Source organism: Dermacentor andersoni, chromosome 11 (genome assembly GCF_023375885.2).
Source record: "Dermacentor andersoni chromosome 11, qqDerAnde1_hic_scaffold, whole genome shotgun sequence".
NCBI classification, from domain to species: Eukaryota; Metazoa; Arthropoda; class Arachnida; order Ixodida; family Ixodidae; genus Dermacentor; species Dermacentor andersoni.
This window is the reverse complement of record NC_092824.1, coordinates 116,786,435-116,797,439: the sequence shown is the minus strand read 5'-3', so window position 1 is coordinate 116,797,439 and position 11,005 is coordinate 116,786,435. Positions and strand designations below refer to the sequence as shown.

General features: G+C 49.1%; 1 protein-coding gene across 1 annotated transcript; it reads right to left on the bottom strand.

Annotated features, from left to right (window-relative positions):
• Window positions 1–6,837: 6,837 nt before the first annotated feature.
• LOC140214065 (piggyBac transposable element-derived protein 4-like) lies at window positions 6,838–9,254 on the bottom strand. Its single transcript, XM_072285330.1, has one exon. It carries the CDS (start codon window positions 8,814–8,816, stop codon window positions 7,200–7,202), a length of 1,617 nt encoding a protein of 538 aa, XP_072141431.1. The 5' UTR covers window positions 8,817–9,254; the 3' UTR covers window positions 6,838–7,199.
• Window positions 9,255–11,005: the final 1,751 nt, after the last annotated feature.

The following is an 11,005-nucleotide window of genomic DNA, read 5'->3' as shown; positions in this document are numbered from 1 at the left end:
TTTTCTTTCTCTCTGTACCGCTCAGAAAATTGACGTAACAACGTTAAAAAAGACAAAGATACATGAAAGGGAAAAATTGTAATCCATACGAATGTAGCACGAACTTGTAGGTTGGTGCTAGAATCGGATGGATGACTTTTTTTTCCCCTTTCATAAGCCCTTTCCCGTATTTCGGGTTTCCGCAGAATTGATTTGTCAAAGGAAGATACTCGGTGAACCCAGCTTTGTAAAATTGGACAGGAGGTCGGACGGTAAATTTATGCCTCGCGTTGTTAATTATGCAGGCGGAAAGTGAGTACGCCGCGGCCGGTGTCGTTATATGCCATCGCTGTGAGATCAGCGTTCGTCGAATCGTCCCTCCGTGTGCAGCAGCGCTTTCACTCTTGTTCTCGTCGTGGTCAGCCCTCGTGTTGCATTAACATGCAGGCCGAAAATGTCCGACAAGTGAAGGTCAGCTGCCGGCGTCAATCGATGCTGGCGGGTTGCGAGCGAAGGCTGCAGGCGCGGCCGCACACTTCCGCCGCCGGAATGACGACACCGCCACTGCGACGCGCTCGCCGTTTGCAGAAATTCGGGGCTATGCACGCACTGTTTGCGTGTGCTGGCGTTTGTTTCTCAAACATCGTCGACGCGAGTGTCGAGCCTCGTCGGGTCTGTTCCGGATACACAGCAGCAGGGACGTTCTGTTCCTTTTTTATTTCTTTATTTTTTCTTCTTTACATTATTTGTTTATATATGTTAGAGGGGTTCTACGGTGTAAACAAAACAGTTTCTGTCACTCTGCTGAATTTATACCTTTTCGCTTTAAACAGTGCAAACACTAAGTGAATGAATGAATGAATGAATGAATGAATGAATGAATCTTAGTTTATCGGAGATAAGAGGGTTACGACGATGAGAACAGTCAAAATTGTGCACATTAAGCATGGTCGAACCCATAGTTTGAGACAGTGTCTTCAGAGGGAGTAACATTGAGGAACAATGAGGTTCATCCTCATTGTTCGAGAAAAAATAAGTTATCTTCACCTCCCGAAGGAACAAGTTTGAAGAAGTGAACGTGCAGACAGATGGGCGTTTTCTCTAGGAGAGTGTGTGTGCCGAAAATTTATTTTTGAAGGTTCCAGAATATCTTCTAAATATCAGCGGTACATATACTTTTGTGGTAACACCGCATCGTCATGTTTGACAAGAACCCGCAGGACGTTTGGTAACGGAGTTGAGATACCGGGCATAGTGTTAGAATTACTGAACGTTGCTTTTCTCACTAACATTTCTTCGACTTTGGTGATGCAGTGCAGTCAAGCATGCGTAGAAACAAGTTAGTGATCACTTACTAACGAGGAAGCGGCCGGCGTTTACGGCGCTTTCTTCTTTTAGAAACGAAGCCGCTATACGTAAGTACAACATTCCTCCATCTGCTTTCTTTTTCTTTTCCGTTTCCTGCAAGGCAATGGGATGTTCGCATTTATATACACGACATATTTAAATGAGCAGTTGGAAATGTTCACCGCTACCTTGTCGCCGGCACCGTAAAGTGTGCACTATTAATTCCACCTTAATCATTTTGTAATGTGCACGCCATCGTTAGGTTGTTCATGGTCATTGGCCATTTATGGTACGGGCATCATCCGAAGAACAGAGCCATGTGCCCGCCGCTGCCGAGCACAGTGTCCCCGCTTCGATACCCTGCCGCGGCAACAACATTGCTGTGCAACGGAATGCAAAACGGTCGTGTGCTGCACGAGTTGGAGTCGGGCATGTAGAAATCTGGTAGCGGGCCCATGCCGTCGTCCAACTCATCCACGCTTGGGACATGGTTGACGGGAAGAACTTGCTCTCATCGAGAACTAGGAGTACGGGATTTATTTACAATATCTACATGAAGACAGGAGAACGTTACATTTCATCAGTCTAGCATGACTGTAAACGAAGCGCGAAGCACACCGAGCAGCCGAAAACGGCTGCTTGAAAACCCTCTGTCCTCCTATAGATCCCTAGGTGAGGGAACACTGCCGTCTAACCTTCGTCCAATCGGAGCGTCCAAAGCCGTCGTAGTCATAGTCGACCCGCCTTTGAAGGCGAGAGATCACACACTCATTCCCGCGCTTTTGTTTCACTGAACACACCGAGCGCAGAGGGTGCCCGTATGTCACGCTTGACTCAAGCTGGCGCCTCTTGATTCCAGAGCTGACTCCGCAGTTAGCCGCCGCGTCTGTCAAACGACTGTGGCGATTACTGGGGCCCGTGAGAAAGCACCGCAAAACACCCTTTTCCAGGAGTTCTCTTGCTCCAAGAACACCGTGAAGGCGACAGCGAACCAAACTAACAATACTCGGTCCGCCAAACGTGGCTAGCCTTGCTGGCGCCGTTGGGCTGTCCGAAGAAGGCGCATTGTTGGCTTTACAAAGCGACTCGTCGCAGCGGGCTGGGAGAGGTTCGAAGGTCACTACGCCTGTAGGCTGATCGTAACAGTGCTTAGATTTAGGTGCGTAGGCCTCAGAACCCCAGGTAGTCAAAATTAATCCAGATGGCAACACTAGGTTACCTTCCGCGGCTCCGGCCCGTATTGTATCAGAACGTCAATCAATCAATCAATCAATCAATCAATCAATCAATCAATCAATCAATCAATCAATCAATCAATCAATCAATCAATCTAGCCTCGATGCGGTCGTTATTATTGATAAGGTGGTATTGAAGGTGGTGCTGAAGTGCTGGTTGGCCGGTCATCTGCTTGCGACCTAGGCAGAGCTTGTGGAGCTCAACTGAAGAGTATGGTAGTAGAGATGAAGACAACCCCTGACATAGTTATTGCTGGCTGCGAAACGGGGGTGCAGTACTAAGGTTCTTGTGGTCTTCCCCGCTTAGACGAAACCCGGCCAGCGCATCCGTCGGACGCGCTACTTCGCGTCATGGCTTTTGTGTCACGCGTCGCAGTCAGAACCTTCGTCGCGTTCGACGACAAAGGGGGGCAAGGCGCCTTGCGGCGTGTCTCAGAACGCGTGTCCTAGTTTCCTGCAGCAGCAGGCAGCCAGAACTTAACGCACTGTCAAACGCTATCGACCAGGCAGGGTCGATGCATTCACGCTCTGCGCGACGTCGTAGCCCCTTTTTTATTCTTCGTCGACGCACGGCTAAAAGAGGTCGTCTGCGTGTTTTCGTGTGTTGTATTATTGGACTACACACGCGCTCCATATCCATAGTTCGCTTATAAGAGGATATCGTGCCAACTATGTGTCGATAGCGAGTGGCACAAAAAAGAGCGGGCGAGGCGGTCAATAAGTGCGCCGCCCAGCTGCCCGACTCGGCGCGAGGCACAGCTGCGTATACCGCGCGCGCTTTAAGTTCTGTTCCCTCACGCGAACGAATGTGCCCCGTTTGCCTCGCTGTGTGTAAATGATGCCTCGCTGTTGGCGCTTCGCGCTGTCACGCATCGCGTTTTGCACTTTCAGCTAACTGTATGATGGCAATCCTGAACTTATTTCGCGCGGGTGAATGTTGAACCGATAGCTACTGGGTACATTCTCAAATGACAGGTTTTAATGCACCACATCACGAGTAATCGCTAGGAACACTGGGGTTCCCTCTCACGTTGCTCGCAGGTAGCAGGGTATAAACACGCAAATGTAGTGCGGCGAAGTTTCTAAGGTAAAAATGACTTTGCCACCTTGGGCCACTAGAAGCGCAATTTCTTTCCTTGTGCCAGGGCGTGTGTGTGTGTGTGTGTAGATGTTGCGCAGAGCAGACTGTTTTTTAATGCGATAGCGTTAAGAGCCCCGTTTCGCAGGAAGTCCGGCTAGGCGTCCGGCTTCCAGCGCCAACCGTCGTTTCGGGAATAGTCATTCCGAACCGCACGTATACCAAACCACGCGGGCCCTCCGCGTAGCGCAAAGAAGTTCTGAATTGAATTTCTCAAAGTAAAATGCGTCAGAAAAATTTTAATGTATGACTTACACACAGCCTACAGACATGATAGCGTCGGACTGTAATTTGAATATACGAGAAAACATAATTCCGTTACGTGGAAACTCAAACCCCAACCCCTTTACTAACACAAACGCCGCGCTTGCTCGAAATCAACGCGTGGTGCTAATATCTTATGTAACCTCTTCCAATAAAATAAACACGTTCGTGTTAAAAAGTAAAGCGCGAGCTGTTTCACGAGCGAAAAAAGAAATTAAAATCCGACTCCTAAACGATATCGGCGATGGCTCGCCCGCGCATGCTCGTTTTTACCAGCGTTTGTGCTCATCAACGCCCGAAATGGTTCTTCCTCGCGAAACTCACTCGAACGCTCAGGTATTTTAGACGTTCACTCGTCTGACTCCGCAAGCTTTTAGAGTCTCTGGCGAGGAGCATAAATACCGCAAATTATAGAATTATAATTACGACAATGCGGCCTATGGAAACCTCTTGGAAGTCGAGGATGACGCTGGCATGCGAACGACTTCTTGGAATTCGTGGCCTCAGCTCCGCGGCCGAAAAACTGCCAGGGTTTTACATGTTGTGCTTTTGCGCCTTGTTTGCATCTCGAAGACCACATCGCAGAGAGCCCCACGCGCAGTCACACAATCGCGTTCCTTCCAGGTGATGACTAACGGCGCAAGCTGAAGACGTGTCCATGAATTAAAAAGTAAAAATTAGAGTCAGAGCTTTTACATGCCAAAATCACGATGTGATCTTGAGGCACGCCGTAGTGAGGGACACCGGAATAATTTTGACCACCTGGTGTTCTTTAGCGTGCTCCCAATGGACAGTACACGGGCATTCTTGCATTTCGTCCCCATCAAAATGCGGCCGCCGCGGCTGGGATTTGATCCCGCGCCTTCGCATTCAGCAGCATAACGCCAAAGCCACTACGCTACCACGGTGAGTTTCCTCGAATTTTAAATGCGTAAGTATTTCTATGCCTACCCAACGAGGAGATCCGTCGGTCTATCTGCCATGTAAGACAAATCACTATAAAAAAATCTATGAATTTGAAACTAACACCATTCACCGACGATTACGATACTCCCTAATGCGAAATTTGAGCAGAGCTCTACACGCCTTTTCATTTTGCGATGTATAATGGCTGGCGCGGACAATCTGTATCGCTCGGCATATTGCAAACGCAGCGAAGCATTGCGCGACTGCCTCGCTAATCTTGAGAACGCGAGAGGCAGCGTATGGGTCACGCGGGGGCGCGATTCACAGCAGCCGCCGCAGAGAGGCCTCCCAGACGACGCGCGCTACTCTGGCGCCATCTCGTAGCTATCGTCTCCGCACTACGCTTTTTAACGCGACAGCGTTAAGGAGCTCGTGTCGCGGAAAAGTCGGCTTCGGCGGCGTTGGCCGTGAGCGAAAAATACCGGAAGGCAATTCATAAATAAAAAAAACAACTTGCAAGATGGGCTGGGTGGGAATCGAACCAGGGCCTCCGCAGTGTGAGACGCTACCACTCAGCCATGAGTTCAACGGTTCTAAGCGCGACAAAAACGCCTCTAGTGAATGCGGTGTTGCCTTAGAAACGTGTCGTAGAAAGTTATACTGCGGTGTATATCGGTAATTATGAGCATGTAAATGACAAGTCGCAGTTAAACGAGTTGCGAAGTACGTCTCCGCTACATTTCTTCTGCGCTTGGCGCACACGCAGAGCCATCTTGCGGCAAACACAGAAGACCCCCCCCCTCCCGCAATGTACGGCGCTGCCCCGACAGGTGGCGCGCCACTCGTTCGCTTCTCCCCTTCGTCTCGTTTGAGCGCATTGGGGTCGTGCGGGGACCGGTGCGAGGATGCCCCAATACCCTTGCGTTTATTAAGTTTGTGTGACTCAAGAGCATGCCGAGCGAATGAGTGGGCGGTGCGAACGGTGTGCGATAATGCTATCGCGTTCAACACTTGAAGGCGAAGCTTAAGCGTCCTCCAATTTTTTTCTCACGCGTTCGCCCTACACTCCTCCGCTTTCCGCTTCATGGTTCCGCTGCACCCTCCTCCTCCGCTTTTCTCCTCGCGCTCTCTTCGCTATCGCCGTCTTCCGCCGCTGCGCTCTGCGTTGGCTATCTTATTCTTCGCTATGCTTGTTCGCTCGATTACGCTGACGTCGACGAGCTGCGCTCTAAAAAGGCTGGACAAGCCATTTTATGCGTTGGACAGATAACCGGTGGCCCATTAGTGTTACAGAATTAGTGCCGATGAAAGGGAAACGCACTCGATGACGGCAGAAAATTATCTGGGGTGATGAAATTAAAAATTGGAGGATGCTTAAGCTTCGCCTTCAAGAGTGGAACGCGATAGCGTTGTCGCACCCAGTTCGCACCGCCTACTCAAACGGTCTACGCCACCCAAACGTCGCGATCGGCACAGATGAAGGCGTCCCATGAAGGCGGACGCGATCATGGGACGAGTGGCGCGCCGCGTGTCGGGGTAGCGCCGTACATTGCGAGGAGGGGGTCTTCTGTGTTTGCCGCAAGATGGCTCTGCGTGTGCGCATAGCGCAGAAGAAATGTAGCGGAAACGTACTTCGCTACTCGTGAAACTGCGACTTCTGTAAGTTACATGGTCCTAATTACCGATATACACCGCAGTATAACTTTCTACGGCACGTTTCTAAGGCAACATCGCATTCACTAGAGGCGATTTTGTCGCGCGTTGAAGGAATGAACTTGTGGCTGAGTGGTAGCGTCTCCGTCTCGCACTCCGGAGACCCTGGTTCGATTCCCACCAGCCCACCTTTCAAGGTGTTTTTATTTTATGAAGTGCCTTCTGGGATTTATCGCTCACGGCCAACGCCGCTGACGCCGACACCGGCTTTTCTGCCACACGAGCTCCTTAACTGTTAACGCTGTCGCGTTAACACTTTCCTGTCCGTGGGAAAATAAGCACTTTACGGGTGGTCTAGTAAACATTTTTTTTGCTGCTACACCAAATGTTTGATATTAAAATGTTTAGTATCAATTTGTAGAAGAGGGAATGCGCTTTTTAATGGTATTGTTTGAAAGCAAACATTTATTACCAATAATTTGTGAAAAAATCACTTAATAAAAAATTTGTAACAAAAACGGGAAAACTCCGCGAAAACGTCGATGCTGCTTTGCACCAAGACAACATAAAAAAAATTCAAAATATACATTTTGAAGGGACAGGCCGTATACAACATTGCTGCAAATATAAACTTTCTATCTGAACAAGTTATTTTTTTACAAAGGAAAATGTTGCCCCTAGTGGCTATCGTGCCACCGCGCAAAGCAGTTGCGTGATGCGGTGAAACACAGGTTTGCGGAGCACGTCTCGCAGAAAACGTTCGTTTTTTGTTCCACTTTCCGTTCTTGATAGCACAATTTGCAGTTCCTGTATCTTTGTAGCTTCTGGGGCTTGTGCTGTTGATCCTTAGGGCCACATGAAGCGGGAACAGCAGGAGGAGCCTTGGGGTCTGGATGTTGTTGCTCATCAAGTCCTATGAGCTGCTCCACCAGCTCTAGCCTGAACGCGAACTGATCAAAGCGCGGACCTCTTGACAATTCAGGCACTTCGGGATGCTGCCGACGGTGCTCATCAAATAGAATAAAGCTGTTGACAACAGCAATATCTATACTGTGGAAAAACAGCGTTTTCCACCAGCGCACGCACTTCATCAGAACATTGTATGTCCCAATCAGTTGGTCGGATTTATCGACGCCGAGCATGCCCACATTGTACTTGTCAATCAGCATTGGCTTTTTCACCGATACTTCTTCCCACTTATTGTTCACTTTCCTTCTGCGCTTCGCAAGTACGAATTTGTTGGCTGTGTGGGCTGTCGACATCATGTGAACAACACGCTTGTCCTTCCATTGTAAATATAGAACGTCCTGGTCCCGTAGCCAGCGAACATCTCCTCTCTTAGCTTTTTTTTCCCATTGGGTGTCCTTGAGTTCGGCTGGAAAGCCCCGACGATCCTTGCGCGTTGTGCCACAAGCAAGCGTCTTGCGCTCCAACAAGTGTACAAACAAGGATGTCGACGTGTAAAAGTTGTCTAAATAAATGATGTAGCCTTGATCTAGGTAGTCCTCTGCCAGTCGCGTCACCACATCGAATGCCAGCCCACGTGCGCTTGGTGCTTCACGCTTTCCTGTGTATACATTGAACTGAACGGTGTAACCAGATTTGGAGTCCGCCAAAACCCACAATTTATATCCCCATTTAATAACTTTGTCCCGCATGTACTGTCTAATTCCGGATCTGCCTTTGGACTTTACCATCCTCTCGTCAACGGAGAGGCTCCGATCAGGTTGGAAAAATTGGGCGGATGAGGCGTTGATGTGCTTCAGCAGCGAAGCTAGGCGATGCAGCTTGCCATGGGATGCGGCAGTTGTCTTTTCAGGGTCGGACACACTCAGGAATGCAAGCAACGCTTTGTATCGATTTCTTGGCATTACCGAAGGCGGAAGAAGACCAGAAAATAATTTCCGTGTGTTCCAGTAGCAGTGCAAGCGCGGCACTTGCACAATACCCATGTAAATGAGAAGTCCGATAAACTTCTTCATCTCATCGGGAGTCACTTGTTTCCAAGATCCGTCTCTCTCACTGTATGATTGCTTCTCTAAAATATGCATCCACGCATATTTATTTGTCATGTCGCATATCTCGGTGATTATTTCCGCCGTGAAGAACAGCGCGAAGAAGTCGACGGCTCTTGCGAAGCGCCGCGCGGAACTGCGGAGCGCAGTGCCGAGGTCAACTCCCGGCCGTCTTCTCGCGCAAAACTCCACTCTTTGTGCCGCCGCCGACAAGTGGTCCCGTCCAAACGACGTTGACACCCTGCAGATAAGAGCCGTAGCCTTTAGAACACGCCGCATGTCTTTAGATCTGATCGCGGCCGCGATAAAATGGCTCGGAGTGGAAAACGGAACTTACCGGCGGATGCCTGTCGACGTTCCGGGGCTACTTGACGCACTTTCACCGTCCGTGCTGAAGTCGGATGACTCAAAATCATCTCCCGAGTCTCCGCTGCTACCACCATCACAAAATTCTGATGCAGACTCATCGGAATCCGTCGAAACTCGCCGTTTACGAGGTGCACCTGCGCGCGACGTCGACGCCATATCCGAAACTACGCGCGCTCGTCAAGCGCGATTAAAAGGCGTTTTAAAAATCCCTCCCGCGGCCAAAAAAGGAAACACAAAAGCGAAACTTGAAAAATAGTTGTCCTTTTATGTGCTGGATGGCGCTAGCTGTCCATAAGCGCTCTGAACGGGAGAAAGTCGACGTTGAAACCATCGACAACATACTGTCGATGGGCATAGGCGCGGACAGGAAAGTGTTAACAAGTTTTACGAAACTGTATATCGCTATTACGAATGCGCATCGCGTTTCTCAGTTTATCGCGTCAGCTTTTTTTTTCTAAATGTTCCGTTCATAATTGTAACTGACGGTCCGGAGATACGTTAGATAGATTATGCAGCTTTAGGTGCAAAGCCGCAACCTGGCTGTAATTTGTTGACTGTTTGATTGACTGAATGATTGATTGATCGATTGGTTGAGTGATTGGGTGCAACGTTCGAAAGCAATACAGGTATTATAAGGGACGCCGTAGTGGAAGTTCAGAATTACCACCGTGCACCCAAAACGTGGTTTACGAGAGCTTTTGATTCCGCCACCTCGTTTTACGGCCGCCGAGACCGGGAGTTGAACGCGCGACTTCCTCCTGCACTGCAGCGCAAACGGCGAGACGATTTTTGTGGGACAGTTCGGAGTGACTTCCGCGAATCTTCGCTGACTGTCAGCTGTGTCCAATTTGCACATTGTCAGTGTTTGATGTAATAGTTCTGCGGAAACCCGAAAGGTGGAGAGAAGTAATTAGTAAAGTGAAAATAAGACGTCCACCCGTTCGTAGCAGTTGCTACAAAAGGAAACGCATACGGGTTTCTCGAAAGAAAAGCCTCGCAATTGAAGAAAAATTCGTCCTGGTCCGTGACTCGAACCCGGGACCACCGCCTTTTGGGGGCAGCCGCTCTACCATTTGAACTAACTAGGCGGCTAGCAGATGGTAGGGCGAAGTCGAATTTGTCAACAACTCGAAGCAAAGGCTTTGTAGCAACTGCTACGAACGGGTGGATGTCTGATTTTCCATTTAATAATTGTCAGTGTTATACACCATTTAACAGAGGAAGCTGTTAAAGCGGTTTTCTCCTGTGGCGTTAGTCTTTGTTATCACCATCATTATTTCTAAGTTATCACCATCATGTTCCCCTGCATAGACCTTTATCGACTTACACGTCTTAAAAATTGCAGCGATGGTGTCCTGCTTAATTATCTGATTGCCGTCATCGCGGCATTGTGACTAAAATCACGGCGATGACTGCTTGCTATTCTTGAAAACTGTGCTGTTACCGACGTACATGTGACGAGCGCAGAGTCGCCGACAGACTCCTTGTCTGTCGTCTTACATCGCCCAGCCTGTAAAGAATGCAACTGTACCAACTTACCCAGCTGTCGATACTTTTGGTGTCAGCTATTCGCACATCCTATACACGGAATTTAATGAATATGCTGATGGGGTGATTTAGAAGGTTGTCTGGAGCTGCGTACCATAATGTCTCACACGGGAGAGCATCCCACACCAGCCGACGCTTTGCTGTTACTCTGCGCTTGCGTCGTAAATCATGTGCGTTGACTTATAAACACGTGAACATATCCTAAAACAATTGGGTATGCCATAATTCTAAGACACACATTATGGCATACCTATACGAAACGTGCACGCACGCACGCACGCACGCACGCACGCACGCACACACACACACACACACACACACACACACACACACACGCACGCACGCGCACACACACACACACACACACACACACACACACGAAATAATTACACATAGTACGAAGCGGTGGCTTTCCTGTACAGCATCGAATATTACGAGTGACATGTGGCTCGCGAAGCTTTGGCACGCAGAAATGAAATTTTCCACAACCTTTACATCTAAGCAAATCAATAGCCGCAGTGAAATGCGACATCCGACAGTGCCAGCGCGTT

Excerpts from the sequence above, each read along its gene's own strand:
- LOC140214065 (XM_072285330.1), bottom strand. The coding sequence starts at position 8,816 with ATGCGGCGTGTTCTAAAGGCTACGGCTCTTATCTGCAGGGTGTCAACG.